Source organism: Fusarium phalaenopsidis (genome assembly GCF_050370095.1).
Source record: "Fusarium phalaenopsidis strain FUZ10S chromosome Unknown contig_32346, whole genome shotgun sequence".
Taxonomy (NCBI): Eukaryota; Fungi; Ascomycota; class Sordariomycetes; order Hypocreales; family Nectriaceae; genus Fusarium; species Fusarium phalaenopsidis.
In genome coordinates, this window is record NW_028145388.1 from 61898 (window position 1) to 87251 (window position 25354).

Genomic DNA, 25354 nt, shown 5'->3' on the forward strand with positions numbered 1-25354 from the left:
ATTCAAACCTCACACCCGACTTCTCCAGGGCATTCTTGACTGCTATGATCGATGGCAGGATAGGGGGCACATAAAAATCCCAATCGGAATCGTTTGTGGAAGACCCCGGAACAAAGTATTCCAGAGCTCTAGATCCGGAAAGCACTGCACCGTGTCTTGCCATCACCTCCAATAACTCGGGGCTGTCGGCAAAAGGGCCCGTGCTTTGGAGGTATCGAGACGGATCGATACGTTCAGCCAGAACCGGCAAGAGGTCATGTGTTGCGCGCTTCAGGGATACAACGTCTGCGATTGGCAAGAGACCAACGAGGTGCAGGATAATCTCGTTCGGTAGCAGCTCGAAGAGTCCCGTTGGTGTCACTATCATTTTGATTGAACGGCAAAGCGGGATAGGTTGGTTACGACAAGGCCCGAGAACCGTTGGCACCCGGTCGTTCCCTATGACACTTGTTTCAGGTTATATGGTTTTCCCAAACTCGGAATTGCCTAAAAGTCAACGAGACTCGGGTTTGTGTAAGCTTCCATGACACGCTTTTCAGATCTGAGCCTGCCCGCTTTATAGGGGGGGGTTCCTCGTTCCGGATGGGGCATCCAAATTTGGCCGGGACTCAAAATTGTAATTGCTTGTCTACTGAAGCGGGCGAAATAGTATTAGAGCCCAGGGTCTTCACCATAGATTAAGACACCAATATTGGTATATTTAGTGGCCAACTCACAACACGCAAGCAGGCAACGTCGCGCGCAAATAGCCATACCACAGATCTCCATCCAAATGTGATGGATCAGACACCATTCTGGATTATGCCAAAGGACCTAAACAAGACTGTGTCTTATTTGTCCCAGTGTATTCTAGACCATGCGAGCGGCCTCTTCATGGCTGCATAGCTCCTTTTTGATAATCTTGAATGCCCTACCTAAAGCAACTTATCCTTCAGCGTTTTTGGGAATACTTTACCTAGCGCAGCTTACTATTACTTCGCCAAGGGATTGTCCATCGACGCGGACCCGGGCGCCCTCAACATTGCTTAGTCGAATAGGCTGCTACAAGATGATTATGCCCAAGCCGTAGCGGAATATAGAAGAAAAGTCGAAAAGATTGTTGGTGAATGCAAGCGCGTCAATATGCGATATCGTGACCTGACCTGGGATCTGGTAAGTCCCCCTTCTCACTCAGCTCACCAACGCTAACTAACATTGCCTTAAGACTGAGACTTGAAGCACGAGAAAGGAGACTGTTTCAATGGTTTATGTGAAGAAAACTACGACTTGAGCGCCGTGTCTCTGTCAAGCTCGTATGAAAAAATACCCAAGGCCGTCAAGAGAATCCACGAGATATTCGAGCAGCCCACATTCATGGAACGCATTCAGGGTGGCGACATTACACAGGACAACTTGAGCGACTGCTAGTTGATGACGGGCTTAGTTGCTCTTGCCAACATCCCTGCCGCTGTTAAGCGGACCTCTGTTATCTACAACATGACGGTCGGCGTCTACGGATTTGTCTTTTACCGAGACGGGGAGTGGATATACTCCATCATTGACGATAAGTTGTACAGTTAAGAGCACGGATGTCTTCTTCCCATAAAGAGTCTCATTCTAGAAAAATTAGGAGAGACTTTCTTTCCCCATCACCATCAACCCAACCATAAAACGCTCTTTCATACTCAGAAAATACTTGATTTCATCTATATATTTTACAATACATATTGTTTTATCCAGGACCTATTCCACCCATGGCCTCAATTACGACTATAGAGCAGGCTGAGGACGTCGCAGGCTTTCAAAGGCGAAGTGTACGTGGCTCAAACAGTACCGTCATTGATGTCTGCATCATTGCCAAAACATGGAACGACGCTCAGGAGAATTTGTTACGCCAAAGAATCGCAGATGAAATAGGCTCCAAAACTCTTCAACTCTCTCCAGGATGGGGCACAACACTCGTTGGGCTTTCCTTTGAAGAATCGGGCCTAGCCAACACCCTCATCAGCACGTTGAAACGAAATGGCTACGAGCCGTCTTACATTAGGCTACGAAGGTGAGTCAGAGCCTAAACACCCATAGCCTCCCTCTAACTTATCAGAATCATTGCTTAGTCCCTGCCGGGAGTCAGAGACGGAGATAAACCGGTGTCAGTAAGCACGGCAAGTATTCTACCAAGATCGAGAGTTAGTCGCAGAGAGGCACACGAGAACAAGCTATTCTGGAAAACGTTTTGATTAACAACCACAAGTCTGCATCAGGTCGCATTCCGAGGCCAATACCTTGCTTTTCTGTTTCCCTATAGCTAAGGTTAAGACCCTGAATAGTTTTATCTGAGAAGATAAAAATAAAAATTACGCAGCTTTACTGCCAATTTCCGACGCTCTCTGACAATCACGTCACATGGGTTGTAGAAGGTCGTAGTACCCGTTGGAAAGCGAGGGAGAGGGGGGCGGGCAACGGCGAGCCTGCGAGAAACGCCCAGGTAGCGTTTTGGGATGTGGCAACAATCATGAATCAAAGCGAGATTGCCGACGACTGGCCTAGTGACGATGCGAGCAACTCCGATTTTCCAACGTCCGATAGCGAAGAGTCTCAACTAGGAGCCTTCGCCCCAAGAAGCTCGCTGAGACCCGTCGGGAGTGCCTTGACCTTCGTTCCATTTGCTGACTGGAAACCAGGCCAGTCGTACGAAGGCCAACCAACGATACGCTATAATGTGAAATGGAAATTGATTGCAAAGAATAGAGCGCAAGCTGGCGAATCGGAGCTGGACATCGTGATCTCGCCGCGCAAGTTCTGGAAACATGTCCTTGAGCCGAAAGTGACTGCTGCGAGTACAGATAAACCCTGGAAAGCGGACGGGACGAAGCTCATCTTGTCCGTGACCAACCGTAAGACAGGCAAGATAACGAAGCGATTTCCAAGATTAGACGTTGACTGATTATTTGTTGCGAAGCAGTTCAGGGAATGGAGTAAGTTTCTTAACGATGGCAAGAAGATCACCGTTACGGTTACGTACAATTATCAGGTGAAAGAGGGTGTCCATGCTCTCAACTGTAACTTAAATTACCCTGTTGGGACTCTCCGAGTACGCAGAGAGATCTGTTGGAATAAGTCGGTCAAGACGGCGCCGAGGACCTGTATCGGAGAACGTACTAGACAGGATCTAAATCTCTCACCCTTGCGCGGTGCGGAGACCAAAACGAGACCTGGGTCCCTCTCATAGAGAAGGCGTATGCGAAAGCGCACAGCGACTATTCTTCTCTCGCCGGTGGCTTGACCGGCGATCTCACCATGGAACTGGCCACCTCCGATATCCTCGACATAGACCTGTTCTGGCATAGGGAAATGTCCAAAGTCAACCAGGACTTTCTCTTTGGCACATCCACTGGCTATCTAGAGAATGGAAAAGGTGAGCGTGACGGCATCGCCGAGGCCTACGCCCACATCGTCCTGGAAGCAGGTTCACTGAAGAATGGCCAACGTTGGGTTAAATTGCATAACCCTTGGGGCGATGCTCGCAAAGGCATCCGGGAAGGTCCTTGGAGTGCTGGCTCTAAGGAATGGACCAGAGAGGTTTAGGACGAGCTTGGCCATAAATTCGGCGCCGATTCGGCGTTTTGGATTTTATATGACGATCTTATGCTCAAGTTCTCTCTCCTCGACAGAACATGTCTATTTTAAGATCCTGACTGGTGGTGCTGTTAGCGCTGGGTGAGCGTGGACGTCCCTTGGAGGGCCAGTTGCTAGGAACGGTTTCACATCAAAGTAACGCGGAGCTCACCACTCGTAGTTGTAGTGTCGCAACTAGATCGTCGCTACTTTGTGGAGTTGCACGGACAATGCTCTTTCAGGCTGCAATTTTGTCTCCATTCCCAAGATAGCCCTGATGCCGATCGCTTCATTGCCCGGTCTCACGGTAACTACTTGGTGAATCGGTCAGTGTCTGTGGGCATCTCCGATATCTCACCAGGGTCTTACCTCATCTACCTGAAAGTGACGGGCAAAAGAAACCATTCAGCAAAGTCGATCGAAGAGGTTGTCCGGCAAGAATGCCTTGAGAGAACCGAGAACGACAAGCTTATCCAAATGGGCCATACCTACAACCTAGCTCACGGGAAAGCTTCACTCTATTTGAATAAGGTTTCCAAGCTCTGTCAAGTCAGATCTTCAAAGAAAAAAAAAGGCGTCCGAAAGCCGACGAAGAGAGCGTCGCCGACAATGGGCGAAGCGCCGTGCCAGGCGCCACGCTACCAAGAAACTGAAGATTCGTATAGTTCCCAGCACATCACCCTGCAGAAGCCCTCTTTGCAGTGCGCCAGTGAAAAGGAAGGGAAACCCCCCATCGTAGATGGCATTGCTGGCAGAAGCTCAAGTCAGTTGAGAAGAAAATGGGCTTGGTCGAAGAGGCAAGAAGTGTCATTGTCGCAGATTCGTCCGCGTCGGTCCGTCGGAGAAAGCCCTAGCCTCGGATCTCTGTACAGGGGCTGAAGATGGAGCACAACCCCTGCACGACGTGGCGGGGGACCCCCCGGACTCTCCGGTCGACGACTGGGAAGCGTTATACCGCAGTGACGATATGGCCAATGAACCAAGAGACGGCATAGGCAAGCCTTCGGGCGCGGCAGCGCCCCCGCGTCAAACGGGACAGAAACAGCGCAAGTTCAGTGAATCTTCGAGCGATGACTTTTGCGACTCGGACGAAGAGGAGCTGCCTGATCCATGGAATGCAGTTTGCACTGCTGGCATCAGTGTATACTCGAAAGATTGAGACTTGGTGGTCCTGATAGTTGAGGGTAGCATTCTGCTGGAAGAAGTACGGACAAAGCGGATTGCGTAAGTATTCAATAAACTAATTTTCGAACATTATGGCCCTCAGTACACATGCTGCCGTCTGAATACGTGAAAATATCGCCGTCCTTCTTTACCTGCTGTAAGGAAAAGCTACACCCCGACCCGGCCCGGCAAGGTCTCCTAGCATTCCTTGGATGCAAGTTAAGGAAATTTCTAGACATCCAGAGTTAGAAAAACCTAAAGAGAAGTTGTTCAATGTCGATGCTGACTTGAATGGAAAGGTTAAGTATCGACTGTTGACTTCTCACGGTAGGTAGGAAACCGGCACTAGCATTGCTTACAACCCCCCCAAACGTAGTATAGTCGATTTATAGTTAATTACCTATATGTACTCATGTATTTTCTTATAATATATCTATAAAACCGCCTAGTGATTTCTAGGCATACCTCTCTCGACGGCTGGGGATGTAAGCACATATGTTTTAACGCCTCAAAGATGATTCTGAGCCGTTTTGGTCTGTGGTGCTATCGCGCTTGTCTTGACGAAAGAGAAATACCTGTGATCGCATCAAAGAGTCAGATATGCGGCGTAATAGGCCTGGCCAACACGGCGGCAATTGTGAAATGTACGATAGGGAATCCAACTAAGCCTGCTTCAGATAAAACTGCAGCAAGTCCCAATAGCGAGAAGTGGGAATATCAATGAAAGAACCCCTATATCACGTCCTAACGCAGATCTGGCCATTATTGGGCAGCTGTCTACCCTGTGCACAGATGGTCGCAGCTCACCCAGTAAAATAGGTTGAGGAAGATTTGGCCACTCCTCGAGGCCAGGTACATATAAGGCAGGCTCTTGCAATCAGACATCAACATCGTCGCCAGTCCAGGATGCGCCGATTCCTGATGATTCCGGAAACCGGCTTGCCTCTGACTCCGAGCTGGCCCACATACTGTCTCGAATGTGATATTCTCACAAGGGCGCAATGGAAACTTTGGGGGTTTCAAATGCGAGACGTTACTGAGTCTCCGGGAGACAACAGTAAACTATCTGAAACATCCACGCGGTGTGATGCATGCGCCTCACGTTCGCGCAGCTCGACCACAAAGTCATATCAGCTAGATACACGTGAAATCGCGAATTTCCCCAGTCAACCCGTCTAATATTATACAAATCAAGAGCACTGCAGCCAAATCAGGGCTCACGGCTATAGCAATTGCTTTGATATAAATGACACGCATCCGTATTTAAAGCAATAAAAGTAATTGCCACGATGGTTTTAATCGTTCGTTTTCCGTCCCAGTCGTGGCAACTGGCCGCGGCGCGGGAACATCCTGCTAACCCCCGAGTCCCAGTCAGTCAAGTGAAGGAAGAGTGCGTTCAAAACAGCAGCCGAATCCCTTAGATAGTCTTGAAGAGGAATTCATGTTTCGTGGTGGCTCTACGGTTCGAAGCCCTTAACTAACGGCCTATTTTTCTGCATCACACAATCCCCATGATCCAAGATCACCACGATTTACTAAACCCCACGATCCATTGAGATCACTACCTAGTATATAAGAACACTCATCACGATCTTCTAACTCAGTTAACCCACCAAGGGCCGGGCTTCAACTATGACAAAGAGCATATAGAACGCTTGTTACACGTTAGATAGAACACCTGGCTACCTCAGCTATCAACAAATACAACGTGGTTACATCAAACTAACCCTAACCCTTGCGGGCAAGGCTGTGTGTCTCAAGGGGGGTAAAGGTTCTTGATTGTATTCTTCTTGAACAGAACGGATGCCCTGATGAGCCCCTTATTGACGTTAAGACCCTCAAGACTGTCTTTTAACACAAGGGCAATGTGCTGCAGGGTTGATCAGCCTAGTTCAAGGCTCCCAGGCGGGTCTGGCTTCAAAGGATTCTGCTCCTACCCTATGCAGCCTTTCATTAACACGATGAGAGCAGCCATTGGACTTTTCCAGAAGATAGCTTTGTCCGCGTATATTGTAGACAGCTCATGGTAATAAATTTGCTGTTCGATGATAAGATCAACACCACTTACAAGACACGGCGTGGAAGCTTTGGAAAAGGGGGCCAAGGGGGGTCTTGGCATGGTTTCGGGAAACGCCTCTCAGACATTTTACCAGTAACATTATGATGATTACCACGTGAGGCTCACTCACCAATATTGTCGATTAAAGGGAGCAGGAATGGGCGGGGGGTTGCTGGTCATACTAAGGAGGCCGCAACCAACGTGACCCTGCGATGAGCAGGACGGGGCTACATTGGCTAATAGGGAAAGTTAGATCGGCAACGCCGAAAGTATAACACGATTGTAGACATATTAAGGAGTGGCAGTAGGAACGAACCAATCCATATAACAAAACCTGCTTTCATCGCAGATCCCACGCCTCCAGTGTCTTTATCAAGCCATTTACGAAGTTTCGCATCTCAATTGGCGCTTTCAAACCACTACCCTCCGCCCTCGCGGCCCGCGTCATTTGGCCTTTCATACCTAACCTTCCGAGAATTTTCTTAAAGCTTTGGGTCGCATCTGACATTACTCTCTTCATTCTTTGCAATTTTTGTTTCTCCTCTCCAGATTTCTGCCCAAAACCTTCGTCGTATAAGGCATGGCGGCGTCGTTTCGGTTGAGGCGAACTGTCGCCGCCTTGCAAGGCTCTCTTCAGCTGAGCGGCGTCAGAATGGAAACGCGATGCCGAGGTTGCTGGGATGGATTCGAAGCGATGCGGCCTGCAATACCTAAGTTAGTTATCAAAGTCCTCCGAGCTTTTCCCAGGGCCTCACTCAGTTGTTGATTACTTGATCTGGCAATCTTAACTATTTCACTTAGTATTCCTTCGTAACATATTTAATATTTCGTAGGTAGGTGGGAGCGTGGTTTTTTCGTGATGTTCTTTTGTTGTTGCTTCACATGTTGGCCCACTCCGAACTAGCTGTTGCTGGCCCTGGGAAAGAAGAAGCACTGACATAAGATTTTCGCGATCTGCAGTAGTTTTGGAGTACGTCGTGGACGTCCTACCTGTGCCGTTGATGATACTGCATTACCTGGGTTGATGAACATTGAGGCCGCATACTTCAGTCAATTCGGCCTTGCTATGACATGGCAAGAACAAGCTCGGTCGTTGGTAGATCCTACTCACCGCTATTTTTAACCTGGTCTGATTTCATAATAGATAGGGTAGTTTCTGTATTATTCGAGCCAACATGACTCAGCGGCAGCTCAAGCCTAGGAACAAGTTGTTACGCAGCATACCTAGGTGACACTGAATTGGGTGAATTGGCCACTACCACCGTTCCCTAATCACGGACTCTTCCGGAGGGTCATCGCCGGACGGAACGGCACCCCAATAAGCGAGTACACTTGGCCAATCCCGAGCTTCAGAGAACAGTCTCGGGCTCCTGTCCTACAATGGCATTGTCTTTATGTCGTTGTTTCGCTGCGTTTTCGTGTGTGTCACGCTTCTGATAGCCTTGGCTGCTGTCGAAGAGCTGCCAGTCTTGCGGCCGGAGTCGGCACAAATCCGCTTTGCCACTCCACCCGTCCAGATCTTGTAAGCCCGTTTCTTGTTCCTTGATGATCGCCCAGTACCTTCACCGCTCCTATCGGACATTCTCGGCCATTTGACTGGCCTGCCGTCACTCACCCCGCCTTCCGATACTTGAAATGACAACGCCAGCTTCCGCTGTCACGAGAGAAACAGGCGGGGTGTCGCTCCGAGTTTCAGATGCTGGGTTGCCATTCTGTGGTCCCCAGAGCAGCTGTACTCATCTAGTGTCTTCTCGAGTGTGTTCGAAAATTTTCGTTTTCAATCAAAGCTTGACAATTCGCCGAAATGTTGTACCCTAGCTACCTACCCCATCTTTCCTCGCCGTATTCCTCCCTCATAATCGAAACCTCCCTCCCTCCTGTTGAATGACTTCTAACACTCAACAACTTGAAAACTTTAACCTCCTCCTCAAGCCCCGGCAACGTGTACTCCACGACTCAACCCCTACAGCCAGCTTTCCCGTTTCATCCACAGAGTCTTTCCAGCCCTCTCAGCTGCGCGAGCAGCTCTGGCAGGCTATCAACCCAGCCTGTGCTTTCCGTCACCGCATTGAGATAGGTATATCCTCCTTCGGGCCCCGTAGTCATGAGGTCATTGAGCTGTGGTAACTCATCGCGTCGTATGAAGCGCTTGTGCTCTGTGGATGCTCCGAGGCTGTTTGATGCTGCGAGGAACGCCTTGAAGCCCAGGATGGCCAACTATATGTAGTCATCTGCCTTGAGCATGGTCCGCTGCTCATTGAGCCTGATCGCCGCGTCGATATAATGAATAGAGAGCACTTTCGTATTGCTCTTAAAGTGACGCTTCTCTTAATGAGAATGGGTAGGGAGGAGAGGGACCTTGTCTCTGTACTCAGCTGCGGCAACCTCATACGGCTGATTGATCTTTTTTCTCACTATTACATTAAGAAAGGGCAGAAACTACGATAAGCTAAAACGGAATTGTTCTCTCTCGTACGCGTAGCCAGAGCAGTTTTATACCCTCCGAGAGGTTAAATCACGTCTCATGATGCAGTTAGGTTTGAGTCTTCAACATTAGGCACTGGAAAAGACCAAAAGAGAAGCCTCTGTACTAGCATTGGAAAATGGCGGTATCGATGTGTTAATGTTGTATTCTTTGCTACAGTTGAAGCCCAGCCCTTGATAGGACAACTGCACAAACAGATGGGTCTTTTTTATTTACCCATTTCCAGGGGTTAGGGTAGTCGAAGAACAGACTTCTCTCCAAAAAAATATTAGAGTGCTCAGTAAGTGGGCGTTTGCTTTGATAACCAGACCCAGTCGATGCTTGTGGTGCCATCAGAAACCGAACCGCTTTCGTCGAAACTCTCAAGATCAACGCCGATGAATAGGGTAGTGAACTCTAAGCTTTCCGGTTCTTCCTTTCACTGTGTTCTCGGGAAAATGCGGCTCAAGATCGAATTTAATCTCAGGGGATTGAGTCAGTAACCCAATATTCCATTGTCCTTGTATGTTGCAATAAACATGACACGAGGTATGAAGGGCTTAGGAGAAAGATGTAGCTATAGCACAAGTAGCCTAAAGGATTGCCAGTGTATACTCGATCGAGCTGGATGGTCTATGAGATGAATTGGGACATAGTCATTTGGCATAGATCGCTTTTGGACGTACATAAATTACTTTTAGAAGCGTGACGCACTCTTTTGGACGCGATGGAACAAGATATATCAACATTCATGATTATAAATACATATTATGCCATCCAATGTAATCATAACGAACTATCTATCAGTCCATTTGTCTTGCAGCCTTGAACATGGCCATCTGTGAGAGAACCAACGTGCTCTTGGATAAGATATTCAAACATCAAGGCTGGCTTAAGCATGCCGTAAGCCTCGGCGCAAATCCTGTTTTTCTCGGGTATGATCTTATTGACTTTTTTAACGGTGTCGAGTCTTCTATGAATCTTGCGTTGATATCAATGGAATTTGGTGGCGACCTTTGCGGCCGAGAACTTCTTGAATCCCTCAAAGAATCAAAATACTTCAATGAGGAGCTGGCTGAGTACTCTCTCAAAGAGTCGAACATAACCTTGAATATCTGGGAAGCTCTAAAACGAACCGACCATACAAAGGTTCCTAGCTTCGAAAAACTATTTATACAAGAGTCAACGACTCTTAGAACGGCTATCCTATATTATAACGGGGGGCTCGGGCACTTTGAGAGTTTAGTGATAGAGAATCACGCACTGCCCTGGAAGAAACGGTATGAGGTGGATCTCCCACTATGCAGAAATGTATGTAACCCTACGATGAGGTCCACGTGGGTGTTCACCTTGTATGCCAAGGAGTGGTTGGACAAGGATTTCGGCCTTATCCAATCCCGACTCTGTCAGGAATCGAAGGCAAATTTCTCTCTGGAAGACCACTAGAGCAGGATATTGTAGAGCTTGCTCGGCCGCAGAGCTAAGGACTAGGGCCTCTCTACAATGGGAGAGTATTGTTGGGTAATTATAGAGATTAGAAATGTGATTAAGTGTAGCAACACAGCAATATATGAGTACTTATAGATGAGAATAGCTTAAAATGTGTTGAAGCCCGGTCCTGGATGGGATAAACTGCACCATACGTCTAATTCCAGATAAGATGCTCGAGGAAACTACGAAGACACTCCTTATGCTAACATCTGAGGGCCATTCTGCTGTTTAGACTGTCACGCCATAGACAGAGCTGTCACGTGTTCTGAGCGATCTGCAGAACCACAGATGTTGAACACAATAAGCCACTATGCCAACGGCAAAAGTGAAAGATACCTTTCGGCAGGTACCGAGGATTAAGGGTCATATTGCTGCATGACAACAGATCGTTGTGGCCACTCCTCCAGCCTATCAGCAAGGACGACGTCGCCGATTATTATGAAGCCATCAGGACCTATGGATCTTAGTTCTATGGAGGTTAGGCTGGAGGCGAAGCAGTGCACGGCGCCTGAAGATTTCATTAAAGCTGCTCAGCCCATCTTCGGAAACTGTCGACGATTCAATGATGAGAATTCTCCGTATATGAACTGTGCCAACAAGTTGGAGAGGTACATGTGGGAGCATATAAGCACGATCTCAGGATGATCACATCTGGAGTAGTATGATGGTATGGATTGGCTAGCTAGAGGTGCCATGGTAAATCTGGGTGTGCAGGCCATCTATGTTTGGTCTCGCTCCTACAGAGCCTGCGTTACGGCTGAAAAGAGTTAACATCATGGTAGATTCGTGGGCGGACCGGTTCTATTATGCTACCGAGGCCATTTTTTGTCGTTCGACACGACCCCGAAACGTCCCAAAATTGAGCTTGGATGCCCAGCAAGGCCACACAAAGTCGCCGATCAACCAGGAAGCTTCCACGTTGGAGCTAGGGTAAGGTTCATTTATCCTTTACAAACAGCTGCAATCGCCCTGGTACGGTCAGTTCCGGACTACCCTGAATGGATTTCGCGTCAACAATTAAAGGCACGAAAACTACATCAACCCGACACTGCCCCTTAATCCGACATATCTTTCACTACGATTGTCGCCGACCTTGACCCAGTAGTATTCCCCAAATCTCTCAACACAGCTCGGTTGTGAAGTCGCAGTCTAACATCATGATATCACCGGTCTGTCAGCGCAGCCTTGAGAAAGGTGACCCTATACAAACGCCATGGTCCGCTCATGTCGTCATCAAGGAGATTCTCGTAACCACCCAGGTGGGCAACTTGACCTTTTACGGTGTCCGTGCCGAGACCCAAGACTCCCACCCTTGGGACTGGCTGAACACAGAAAGCCTTCTCTGGGTTTTTGACGATGGGACAGGCCCTCGCATGTGGCAGCATCTGACCCAGCCAGTGCCGTACAGTTTTCAGGAACCAGAAAAAAGCTTGGAGCGTATCGTGGGTCATTACGAATCGAGGAGCGGGGAATGCTACGTTGCGGTCAAATGGAAGAACTGCTTGTCACCCACGTGGGAATTGGAGGAGAACATGGGCTGTCTTACTGACGCCCTCACATGCTATTTCAATCACATTTCATACCAGAGCTGGGCTGAGTAGGCCATGGAAGTATGTTTCCCGGCGTTATTCTGCGTTCCTCGAATAATCTTTGTTCTATATGCTGCCAGATGATATAGAAATCGCCCTTGATGAACGTACATAACAAAAGACGCACTGGAACTCACGCCATGTCAGCTCCCAAAAGAATTTGAGCCGTAGAGGATAGCATGACAGTCAAGTATCGTGCTATGATGTACCTCATGTGATGTGCAACGGTGCACCTTACCCGCCACGTCACAGGGCAAAGGGTACAGCTAGTACGGAAGACGATAGGTGACAGTGAGATATAACGCCCACACTGGGCAGCCAATGAAAGTGCAATATAAGGCGCTATAGATTAGTGGGCAATGCACTGTAATTTTTATAGTGGAAGGTGCGCTGTGAGCTAGTGGGTAGTGTGCTCGAAATTAGTGGTATATGCGTTGCAGCTTAGTGGATTACTTTGCGCTGTGGCTAGGTTAGTGGCTTCGCGTTGTGTCTTATCGCGGGGAATATGCCGTGCTGTGGCCTGGTTGAAAATTAGTGGATGCTGCCCTGTAGCTTAGTGGATATGCCTTATAGCCTCTTTGTGAGTGCGCTATATTATAGTGGCTTATGCGCTATGATATAGTTGGTCAAAAGCGTGAGGGGGTGTAAGGCTACTCTTTACGCGTAGTTTTAGTCAAAAAGAAGTTGTGTCTCACTGTCACCTATCGTCTTCCGTAGCTCGTATCGTTATGATCGTAGTCATAGTGGTGCTTTAGCTGGCACATATCTCCCCGTGCTTGGTCTTCCAAGTGCAACCGAAGCAAGCACGGGGAACCGGGCTGGTCTATGCAAGTAAGGACTTGGTGGAATTCACCCAAGTGCTTGACAGGAGCGTTTCATTCCCTAACAACATAAACAGACCAATGTGTACTATAATATCTACATGAGAAGATAAATAAGACCGTAATTACTTGACCGATACTGACGAGACCATCCTTCTCTTACCCCTGACCGAAGGAAAAAAAAATCCCAATCGAAGGCATGGAAACCCTTTGTCGAGATGAAACCTCGGGAAGAGGGGTTACCAGGATGTCCTGTGGCCGCGTCGCTTTTTAGTGGGAAAAATGTCAAGTTCCCCTTCGTCTGGTAAGGGACTCGACGAGGAGTCATCACTCGTCGCCCTTCATGCCTGAAGCAATATTGCGGTATCTGGAGTTGGGGTAGTCGAGCCAGTTTTCAGTTTGGTCGATCGATCCAAGCGATCTGAGACTGGTCCCCACCAGCGACTCGGGTCCTGTTTTATCGCCCGAGGCCTCCCAGAACATGGTGCCTCCCAATCCCATGCGCTTAACATATGCTACCTTAGCCTGGACGGCCTGCGGAGAGTCGTAGGAGATGAGCTGGCGCGTGGTAGCATCGTAGCTGTATGAGGCTTGTGCGACGTCATCATAGAATGTTTCTCCACCCTGCCTAGGCAGAACCTTGTACTCCCAAATGCCACCCTCCCAATTGCCAGGTCCCGAATTAGCCAGGCCGACGCCAGAAAACGGCTCGCCGAGGCCTGAGGTTGCTTCGAATGAGCGACCGTAGGCTGGCATGCCAAGAATGATCTTGTCGGCCGGTATGCCGCCTTCTAGATATGCCTGAACGGCATCGTGCGAATTGAAAGGGGTGGAACCAGGTAGGCCCGGGTTCTTGTAGAGGTTGGACGTATGACTAGCGACGGAACCGAGGTAGTCGTAGCTCATTAGATTGACGTAGTCAAGGACTTGCGCGAGCGCAGGAAAATCAAGCTTCTCATAGTGCGCAGGACCCGCTGGTGCGGCGATGGAGAGAAGGAAGTGATGGCCGGGAGCAAATTCGGCGGCATAAGAGTCAAGCTCATCCCGCACAGCCCTGAGAAGTAGAGTGAGGCTGTCCGCTTCGGCCTCGTTCTTAGGATACTCCCAGTCGATATCTATGCCGTCGAAGCCCCAATCTTTCATAAGCGTGACGGCAGACTTTGCAAATCTAGAGCGACCCTCAACGGTGTTGGCAGCTTCAAAGCTTCCCGCCTGTGACCATGTCCAGCCACCAATGGAAAGCATGACCTTCATGTTTCGATTGGCCTTTTTGAGCAGGTAGAGCTGCTTGATGCACCCATAGGCATTGTCGTCTCCCTCATTCCATGCTATAGGGAGGCATCATAACACGCGTTAGCGAATGAAAAAGACAGGACATACAGTCAAGGTGTAGAGGATAAGCCTGAGAACGGGCGGAATGTTCGCGTGGGCAAAGTTTATAGGTCGCAGACGATAAGGCGGGAAAAGAGAGAACAACTAGACAAGTATATGGAAACCTATGGAGTGGAACTTACAGTCATTTTCGTAGTGTTTCTCCAGGTCAGCGTAGGTGTCTGCTGTATAGCTAGATGCAATAGAGGTCAGATACTCATGGGCTTAAGTGAATTATACGCGACATACACCGTTCCATCGGCTCTAACATTCATGAATGCATAGAGAACGTGCGTCAGAGCTGAAGCGGGAAGATCGTGTGGTTGAAAGTTGCGTTGATAAATGCCCCTACCGTCGAGCTCGGTTAGCCTCGTGTGCACTGCCGGACTCCAAAGTCCACCAAGGTCGCTTGGCGCCTCCGTCCAGTAATTTTTTTAGCTAGTTTCCCGTGTACAACGCTCCGTCATCATATCTATCCACAGGATCACTTTCCTTGGAACGAGTCATCACTGATCACCTACCAGTTGACAAAGTAAACGGCGTTTACATAGCCGACGTCACGCCCAGAAAGACCGACTCGTCGAGATGACGGAAGGTCATCTCCGTGCACCAAAGCAAATAGGATTTGAAGAAACAATGTCCAGGTTATCATCCTAAAGTTTGTCGGCCTCATGCCTGCCATTGTGATTTCTCGTGGCAGGACGAGATGCAGCGTAGGGTTTAAACTCTGGGCTAGGGCGGGCTCGCCCATTCATCTATATTATAACTCGAAATATTTTCGGCTCTTTTGTGCCTCTGACGGACATGAGGAGATTCCAACCCCGTGGCAGCCGTTTGTAGCCGCTTCATAGAGCCTGGAGAGTACGTTGTTATGAATCGCCTAAGAACGGCATCAATAGGGCGGGACTTTTTCGTAGGCTCGTTACTGTTTGTGCTCAATAGCAAGATGAAGAAGATAACTGGTTTATCAAGTGCTGCAAGCTAGAAGTAGGCCTAGATTCATCTAAAGATAGGAGTTATTCGAGGAGGCTGGAGCTCTACACAGAATCAGCTTAGAAGCAAACGAATACGCGCCGGGTCATTATGCGTAAGAAGCTCGGTATGGCAGTGAGAGCATGCCCTGGTTATACTCAGGGCTCCATTGGTCGATAGTTAAACCGGTAACACAAATCCTATCGGAACATATGGTATTGTAGAGGAAAGGTTGGCAGGAGAGACTGATTTTCGGCGTAGTTAGAGCGGTTGGTGATAGATACATACCCACGCGCTCAAACCTATGCTTATTTTGCGTACATATTTCAGTAGAATATCAGCCAAATTATGGTGTTACGGGTAATCCATCATGCAGATATCATGATTGATCAAGTGCGTATTTTATGGTGGTTCAAGTACCTATATTTACGCACTAGATTCGTCCATAGAATGTAAGATTCTCACGAAACTTTGATGAGAGTACTATTTCCTACATGGTTTTGGCAAGAGAGAAACAAAATGCGGCACTGTGAATAAAATTTCCTGGCTAGCAACATATCAAGATTGTATTTGCTGATGTGTTTGTGAGGTGGTACTAATTAGGTCACTACGGGAAATGTTTTCTTGCTACTCCTGCGGCCACTGACGGCTATGATCGCATGGTAAGCTTTGTCGAAGTGTCTGGTCGTAGCGATCAAGAATTACCGGAGGTGGCATTAGAGCTATCTGAACTACACGAAATCAACGGCATCAACTCGTTTTTAGCTAACTGTTAAAGGGACCTAACTCTATGCGGTAAAGCTATGTATCTGAGAGGATGAGTAGCGCGAGAAAGGCTTTCTAGCGAAAAGAAAGGTCAACAATAGCTGTACTTAGCAGGGCCTCGCCGCCTCAGTCAGGAGGCACGAGCTGCGGGCCTTTCTTTCTTTCCTCTCTCTTCTTTTCTTTGCAGCTTTCGAAAATACTAACAAGTGTGTCTATGTTTATACTAAGGAGCTCCGTTAGTCATGTGTTCCTCGGGCCTCTCAACAAAAACAACATGTCATGTTTGATGTTCAGCAGCGGATCGGCCTAACCGGCAGTGACCAAGCCCTGAAAAGAAACATAGATTTCAGTGTCCCTAAGTCTTGTTGCTGAGATATTTGGAACTATTAATGTTTAGGGACATCTAACAATGCTTAATTGTGCTAGGATAACGTTACATATTGGGCGCCTTAAAACCATGGCTTCTTCCTACATCACACGCCCCTATCTATAGTCTTACTCGATCGAACTGCATCTGATCTGGGGGACACAGTTCAAACGATACGATACCCTTTTCATCAATGGAAGCGCCACGGCTACATATGGAAACGTGGTGAGCATCCCTCGTCGTCTGACGGATCTCCCAATCGCTTACCCCGAGATGATCTTTAGGTATCCATACAGCAGGCCGCCGAGCACGTAGAGCTCTGTGTTCAAAGGCGTTGCGGACGAGCATATGTCTCAAGCTATCAGGCACATCTTCTAATCTTGTGGGGAGTTCGGAATACTCTGCGGTGTCAGCGGCCATCTCGAGGCATCTGCGACCAGTAGCATTTTCGATCAGGCTACAGGCCTCGTCATGAACGCTGCACTCAGAAACACGATTCTCCCAGGTGAACGAGCCATGGGGCACCATTGTTTCCGAGGGGTCCCTTCCTTCTACAGTTAGATGATGGAAGAGAGGTGCAAACGCTCTGTTGAGCCAAACCTGGTAGAGGATTGTAGAAATGAACAGCAGGATCATAATCACACCTTGCGCCGTGCAAGCGAGCCTTCCATCTTCGTCTTTCACGATAAAGAAGAGACCGGAGAGGCAGAGCTCCATTACGTACACGCCAGTGAAGGTCTGATTGAGCGCGCGGGGGTAAAGCACCCCTCCGGTGTCGTAGTCAGACTGGTAGACGTAGAATATCATGTACCGTTGAGCGGCCCAGAGAAGGCCAAAGGTGAGAATAGCAAAGGCAGATATGAGGGGAGAAATGATACAGTACGTCAGGGCGATACACGCAAAGTTTGTGTAGGCAGGGAAAACAGCACTCCATCTGACAGACACGGGGCTGGTATGGCGAAGCCATTTGGCACGAGGTGTCGAATCGAGCAGCGGTCCAAGAACGTAGCGTGTGATAAGAGTGCCTGCCTGTAGGAGCGTCGCGGAGCTGGCTGAGAGCGACTGCAGGATCATGTAGGAGAAGAAGTAGTTGGCCGCCTTGGGCAGATTCCTGGACAGGATGTCGAGCACGTCTCTTGCTCTCTGCAGCTCTCCCACATTGGCTGCTAATTCGTCAATCGAAACTGTAAAGAAGGACGCGATGGAAACGACGAGGAATATCTGGATAAACAGAAAGGCGAAATAGAATCTCTGCACGAACTCGTCCCTTAATGCGTGGGTCTTGACGCCCTTGAACTCGGCCAGAAGTTCCAGGAAAAGTGGCAAGAGGTAGAGGAAAAGTGCCAGCAATATGGTTGGCAAGAGGCCTGCGAATGCTTGGACTGCCGTTCTGAGCATCTGCCTTTCCTCCAAAAGCGACTCCCAGCGGCTCCCCTCGATAAGCTGATCGATTTGGCTCAGAGCGCCGGTCCAGGCCACGGGAATGGACCAGAGCGAGATCATGACGAGCAGGATGCCGTAGGCCGCCATCGATCGGAACAAGCTCGCCCGATAGGAAAGGCCCAGGTTGGCCCAGATGACTCCCCTGGGACAGAAACCGATGATTCTGGGGGTCATCCGCCCCGGGAGAGGGAGAATCTCGCTCTGACACGCCATGTGAGCTGCCACCTGGGTATTGAATTGGATGAATGCCGAGTTCAGAGGCGGAAAGCGATCTTCCGGGTTCTTCTGCAGCATTTCAATTTCAGAGTTCATGGAGTCCAGCTGCTGTCGGCACCAGTCTATGGTGTCAACTCTCTTCGAGAAGGGCGCAATGCCGGGAAGCCATGACAAGCCAAAGAGCGGCAGCCGATGGGAGGGTCGGTCGTTTCTACTCAGGATCTCCCACCAAGGCCATTCCTCGTCATGTTTCTCGCGGTCGGTGTCGCCGCTGCAGTCACCCGGGTCTGTCAATGATAATCTCTCTTGTTTCTCGGAATACATACGACTAAGGCCTGGAACTCGGGGCACCCGACACCCAGACGCCGATTTCGACCCGTCGGACCTGATGGTTGGGACTTCCAACACGCCGTCAGGTCTCAACACCGGCTTGCCAGCTTTTCTCCACGCGCGTTGGGTAGCCTTGATGAGGAGTGTTTCGGCCTCCTCGAGCTTACGATGGATAGCATCGCGGCGGTCAATCTTCTCTGTCAGAGAGGAGAGGTCTCTATTCACCCACACGTTCTCCACCCCGCCGGGAAATAGGAAGAATAGGTCCTGCAGCTTTTCTCTGGTGCACAAAGAAGCGGGGATCGAGTTTACCAAGATGGTCCTTGCCGAAGGTCTGACCCGGTGGTCGGCGCTTGTGAGGTAGTTCTGCCGCACCTCTACGTACGTCTTCATCTCGTGAAAGAAGACGAAACAGACCCACGCCACAGCAACTACAGACAATGAGAGGTGCGCCCAGTAGCGATGCGTGCTCGTCGGCTGCACATTTCCCCACGCCAATGTGTCCAACCCAGTGGTACGGTCTGGACGCCCGCCCGTCGAGTTTCCCCCTCTGTCAGAGTTGAGCTGGCTACCCCGTCCGCCGACATAGTTCAATGGCACCAGCACCGGTATCACTACCACGGCGATCGGGAAGAAGATAGCGAGCAGTGTCTGTAGGTATCGGAGGAAGAAATACGCATCAAGCCCACACCTCTTTATGGTGTCTTCGTCACGCACGTTCCACAGCCACTTGGCGGTGGTGACGAACCCGTAGCGTTGCCGTTCCGGCCGTTCGTGCGGGGGGGCTAGATATAATTTTGACTTGCTGATTGCGCGTGTCAGTATGCGGTGTGGTCCCAGGTCGAGGCCAACAAACTCACAAAACACGTGATAGATAGTTTCTGAGGAAAAGAAACAAGAAGAACTGGATGAAAAAAACGATAGATCCGCTACCAACGGCGATAAGGAAGCTAACAACGCCGATGCCTCGGTCGTTCTGCGCACCACCAGGCAGCCTATCGCTCGCAGCTCTAGCAACGAGAAGAGTACCTAGAGATACTAGTTCTGTCATATCTACGAAACTTCCGATGCTGATGCGCCTGTCACCTTCTGCCCTCTTGGGATGTAGGGGCGACCAGGCACGAGGTGCCATTAGTCCTTGAAAACCTAGAAAGACATCAGATTAGCAAGTCTACTTTATACCAAGATAGAACGGCCATTTCAGTCCTAGAGCTTAAAACAAGGCACACTGTCGCCATAGACATAGTGTGATAGAGAGCCTTTTCACGCCCTGGCTTGCAGGATCAGAGGTTACTGTTATAGGTCCCTTGGCTCTGGCAAGAGACCTGTGTATCGCTGAAAGCGGAGGGAAGATAGCTGACTCTGGCAGCTATAAGGTCAAAATAAACATAAGTCACAATGCAAAGGAGGCACATAAGAGGTAATATAATCTAAGTTGATTCATCCTATCTAATGGCTGCTGGATTTGACTATTATAGAGCCAGATTCATCACGTGGGGGGCCTTTGTGTGACGATCGTAGTGTTCTGGTAATGTGCTCAAGGTATTGAGTGTAACCAAGTTGTATTGATAGCTGAAGCAGCCGTTACATAAGAGAGTGCAAATGAGCGTTTTCTATATACTTGGGACGACTCACGGTTCATGAGCCATCTAACGAAGGTGATGGCGGCAAGCGCATAGCAGACAGCCCCCCTTTTTTGCTCTCCATCTCCTACCTCTAGTATGAAAACCCAAGCTGAACCGTGCGACCACTGGCCCCTACCCTCTGGCTCGCTTCCGAGAGAGTCAATCAGGGCCTTGTAGGTCGCTCATGAGTTCCCTGGAAAACTGGAAAGCCGAACCTGCTCGTGACTGTCATAGACGAAGTCATCGATGGCTTGATCCAGAAGACAAAGGCAGCCCCGCTCGATGTTGTCCATCTGCCCTGGGGAGGCTTCTCTTGCGGGGTCGGTTGGGGAGGGGGCCCTTTCGGGAGGCATGATTTCGGTTCTAGGCGCCACGTTGATGGACCTGACAGTCGCGGTACAGGGAGGGTCCGAAGGCAGTTCGTCCACCTTCTCAACATGGATTGGCAGTGGATCCCTACCATCGGTTTGCTGAAAGGCCAACTGGTTGGGGTCTGGCTGGATAGGGCTCGGATGTTCCGTGGTAGATTGAATCGGAACATCATCTTGGACTTCGACATCGATGCCGTCAGGATGTTCATGGATATGTCTGTATTCGGTCTCGGGTCCTTGGATCACCTGGCTCGGGGTGTCCCCATACAGGCGGTCGCAGTGATGACAGAGGTTGCGAGCGAAGGATCGTATGCGGTGTAGTTCTTGGATAGAGAACTGGCTCAAGGCCGACCTCAACCCTTGGCCGAGCTTGTCGTCTTCATCTCCAACCTTAAGGATAGCGTCGAGCACGAGAGGAAGAACAAGGATATCTTCGATGCATCCAGAAGGTCTTGCATTATCCAGGTCTGACAAAAGCTAAGCACACCAAGCTCCTTGCTCGTCTCCCTATGTAGCTGCTTCTACTGGTCAAAGTGACCGATGGAGCAGGAAGGGCATGTGGCGAGAGTGTCCTGAGCGAGATCGGTAACGAGGTCACCGCCGTGTCACAGAGGCAAGGAGGGGAAGGAAGGAGAGGGAGAGGGCATGAATAGCAGTGGCAGCATGGCCTTTACCGGACTGGCCGAGGTTCTACGGCAGGGTCGGATAAGAGACGAGGCACTTAGCAGTTAGGAGGGGGCCTTCGAGACGATGAACGGCTATTCCTCTATTGCTTCGTCTAGGGTAGGCGATTCAATCACACGGCCGCGATCTGCTCGCATCGGCACGACTGGGTGAAGTCCAAGAGGAGGGCGTCGAATGAGATGAGTGCCGGGCGCAGAAGAAGGAGTGCATGGTAAACTACGCCATCTGTTGGACTTATCATCACCCGTAAGATATCTGCCGGGCAGCAGACCCCGAGTACGAGGGCGAGGAAATAAAACAGGACAGAGACATGGCCCTGCTTCTCTGCTTCGGGCTATACGGCCGGCTAGACCGTGAAAGGTGTTTTAAGAAGCACTTCACTAGGAGATATCGGATCCGCCACGGGTATATGGTCCGGCTCGGTCCGACCTCTTCTCTCGGTGGTAGCCAGGGCGTCGGGGAGGCCAGCCGAGTTGCGGCAATTTTACTGGCGAGCTTAAGGCCCTGATCATGAACAGGGGTCAAAATGAATCATGCTTCAAATTTTCCTGTTAGATGAATGAGGGGACACGCTTTCCTCGATCTGGCACCACTCCCAGCGGGGGATATAAGAATTGACCGTCCCAATTGCATCTCTGAGCACAAGGATCGTCATCGTCATGTATCACGCTAGCCGGGACCTGCCGCGGGCTTCGGGTTGCCCGTGGAGGCAAGAGGTATGACGATCACACCGATTTTCGTGATTCATTTTGAATCCGGCGAGAGAGGGTGATTGGAAGCTAATCACAGTCCTATTTATCATCAGAAATGACATCTAAAGAGGAGGAAAACGAGGAAATTACTCACCTGATCGATGATGACGGCCTCCTTGACGATGAGGAGCATCTTCGTCAGTTGGCAATAGAAGATGAAGTCATCACCAACCGCCATAGGGTTCTCATCGTACTGCGCTTCCTTGGTGTCATCAGCGATGAGAGACCAACTTGGCGAGGCTGCCGCCGCCGCCGCCGTCTACGCGCAAATACGCATCTTGCAAGAGATTACGCCTTATGGCTGCTCGGCGGGGACGATGATATGTTCAAGCACCTATTTCGCATGCCACACGCCCTATTTCAGGCCCTCTGTCGGTGGTTGCGGATCAATACTGCTGCTCATGATAGCAGGCGTATGTCTCTCGAGCAGAAGTTGATGATCATGCTGTGGATCTTCGCGTACGGGGAGCCGCAGAGAAATACCGCCTTTCGCTTCTGTGTCAGTCAGGGGACGGTCTCAAATATATTTCATGAACTTATCGAACCTCTCCGGCTACTGCATATACGCTTCGTTGTGCAGCCAACAAGTCATCTTCTCGATCTATCGACTTTCGTGGAGTTATCCCCGAAAAGGAGGGCGTTCAACGGTGCCGTCGGTGCTATAGATGGATGTCATATACCTGCCTTTGTTCCTCGTCAGCAACAGAGGAGATATTGGTCAAGGAAGAATAATATCTCACAAAATATCCTCGCAGCAGTCAACTTCGAGGGATTCTTCGTATACGTGCTCGTGGGCGCCGAGGGATCTATCAACGACTCCTCGCTCATACGTATAGCAAAGACTATTGACCTGCGAATCCCATCAGCACGATTCTATGTTGCTGATGCCGGCTTTGGCTCCAGCAGAGGCATCCTGATTCCATTCCCAGAAACGAGATACCATCTTCAAGACTGGGAAGCAGCTGCTCGACGGCCACAGCGCCCGGAAGAGATATATAACCTTCGTCACGCCCAGCTTCGCGTGATCGTCGAGCAGATCTTTGGCCGGGTCAAGAGGAAGTTCAAAATCGTGAGACATAGCGCTGCAGAATACTCCATCAGAGACCAGCATCGTATTGTGCTTGCAGTCACGGGTCTGTGGAATTTCCTCTTGGCAGATGGCATAGAGCCCGGCGAGCGTGATCTTGACCTTCTGACATACCTGAATAACTTCCCTCTCGCCCGGGAAGCGATGGAGGCGGCCAAGAGGCGTGCGGATGACTTCGTGCCGGCGCAGTCCCCGACCGGGCTGCGTAGTATGATCGCTGAGACGACTTGGCGGGATTATAACATTATATTAAGAAGAAGAAGGGAAGAAGAACAGCAGGAGGCCAGAAATCAGCAGCGCCGTGAGAGCGGCCGAGGCGAGGAAGGTGGTGATAGTGAAGAAGGCGGCGAGGGCGGTGGAAGCGATGAGGTTGAGGAAAGTGAACAAAGAGAGGGCTGGCAGCGCGGCTGAAGGCGGTGAGGGGTAATTTGAAGCTGTAAAATCGGGCTTGTGATAGCTTGACTGCAGTTGGTAATGAGGCATTCAAATGAGGGTCAATTTGCTAGGGAAAAGCTACCTCAACAGATGAAATACTACTAAGCTTCGTCTTCTAAGCACAATAACTACATAGCCTTATTCTGCCGGGCCAAGTTGGCTCTCAACCCAAGCTTCCTTCACCTCCTTCGAACCTAGCGCATTCCATATCACCGCATTCCTCACTTCTTTGAACAATGAGATCGCCCTCACGGCATAAGTCATGCCTTTCGACTCTCCAATAACCTCCAGGCAGTTGGTGACTGCTTTCTCTAGGTCTTCTGACCCGGCTGCCCGTGACGTGACGGATAAGCTCCTCTGAGAATCATCGTGAAGCAGCTCCTTCAACTCCGCCGCTGTGATCGGTCCCTCACTCTTCTGCTTCTTCTTCCTCGCTGCCGCTGAGGAAGGCGTCTGATACTCTGATATAGCGCTGCGCTGTCGCCGCTGTAGCTGCGATGAAGAAGGAGTTAACCCTCCCAGAGACGTCGAAGACATCTTAGCCAGCGACGATGAGGACTCTTCCCCACGCGGAGTATCAGGAATCAGAGAATCAGGAAGTTGTAAAGAATCAGGAAGCTGACTCTGCGGCAGATTATTCACTTCGTCATCGCCCTCCTCGTCCTCCTCGTCCCCCTCGTCCTCCTCGACTTCCTCATCGTCGTCGTCAGTCATCACGATATCCTCGTCATTGCCCTCTATCGTGCCTCTCGGGTCATGGGCCACCCAGACTGTCTCATCATTCGCTGCAGCGATGAGACGACCTGCTGGCGGGTCATCTGCGAATATCTCCTCCCACGAGTCCATCGTAATATACGGACCAATAAGCAGTCCCTCCGTCACAACTTTATGACCCTGCTGCGGGAATCTTTGCTCCATCTTCTTCTTATTCTCCCGGCTAAGATCAACGCGTCCAGTCCTCTCACTATACCCCCCTCCCGACAGATCATAAGCTTCACGAAAAGCACGCCAAAAGTCCTTCAGGTTCCGCAGCTTATTCTTCATCGTCTCATAAGACCAGCTTTGGTTCCTCCACCTTGCTTTAAAGCTAGGGATAAAGCTCACCAATACATCCCTATACGCTCCTTTCTTATTGATATTCAGGTCGCCGTTCCGCCGGGCTTCCAGCAGTCTCCCAAGGAAGTACAGAGTCTGCTCGTCAGACCACCGCCAACCCCGGCTATTGCGAGGCTCTGACGCGGCTGACTGCGTGCTAGGATCGTCAGGGTGCGTGGGCGGCGGCTGTGATGCTTCCTGTGTAGTCGGCGGTAACTGGGACCGCTTCTTGGACTTCCGACGGGCTCTTGAGAGCGGCATCTCTTCGAATTAGGTGTATTTTCTATGGAGGATACAGGGACGACTCTCTTGTTCTCGAAAATCGTGTCCAAAGGCGATGTGTTTACCTTCTCAATATCACAGCCGTGATGACTTCACTATGACCTCCTGACAGGTGGGGAAGGCGGTCAGGGCCATCGCCCATTGAGGAATAGCTATGAACATGACGGGGTTTTAGGTACAAGACGGTGGCTGCGCTAATTTTATGCGATAGGATGTCTCACCTGAAAACCGGGTTCATTTTGACCCTTGTTCATGATCAGGGCCTAAATGCGGAAGGCCACGTTGTGGCCGGAAAGAAAGGAGGAGAGAGCCTCAGGAAGAACGGCATCAGCAATAGACACACAGTGAGGTCATCCACAAGAGCCCTGCATTCCAAT

At 50.0% G+C, this 25354-nt stretch overlaps 4 protein-coding genes across 4 annotated transcripts; 1 reads left to right on the forward strand and 3 right to left on the reverse strand.

Annotated features, from left to right (window-relative positions):
• Positions 1–3276: 3276 nt before the first annotated feature.
• LRP88_14375 (uncharacterized protein) lies at positions 3277–3564 on the forward strand (the record flags this gene model as incomplete). The annotated part of the gene is made up of 1 exon (XM_083250720.1): positions 3277–3564. One exon carries the CDS (start codon positions 3277–3279, stop codon positions 3562–3564), a length of 288 nt encoding a protein of 95 aa, XP_083093510.1.
• A 9945-nt stretch (positions 3565–13509) lies between these two features.
• Positions 13510–15235, reverse strand: LRP88_14376 (glycoside hydrolase family 18 protein; the record flags this gene model as incomplete). The annotated part of the gene is made up of 4 exons (XM_083250721.1): positions 13510–14510; positions 14697–14746; positions 14803–14901; positions 15075–15235. 4 exons carry the CDS (start codon positions 15233–15235, stop codon positions 13510–13512), a joined length of 1311 nt encoding a protein of 436 aa, XP_083093511.1.
• A 1979-nt stretch (positions 15236–17214) lies between these two features.
• Positions 17215–19697, reverse strand: LRP88_14377 (uncharacterized protein; the record flags this gene model as incomplete). Its single annotated transcript, XM_083250722.1, has 3 exons — positions 17215–17257; positions 17382–19451; positions 19507–19697. The coding sequence occupies 3 exons, from the start codon at positions 19695–19697 to the stop codon at positions 17215–17217; spliced, it is 2304 nt and encodes a 767-aa protein (XP_083093512.1).
• A 3717-nt stretch (positions 19698–23414) lies between these two features.
• Positions 23415–24518, reverse strand: LRP88_14378 (uncharacterized protein; the record flags this gene model as incomplete). The annotated part of the gene is made up of 2 exons (XM_083250723.1): positions 23415–23627; positions 23853–24518. 2 exons carry the CDS (start codon positions 24516–24518, stop codon positions 23415–23417), a joined length of 879 nt encoding a protein of 292 aa, XP_083093513.1.
• Between the last annotated feature and the right edge of the window lie 836 nt (positions 24519–25354).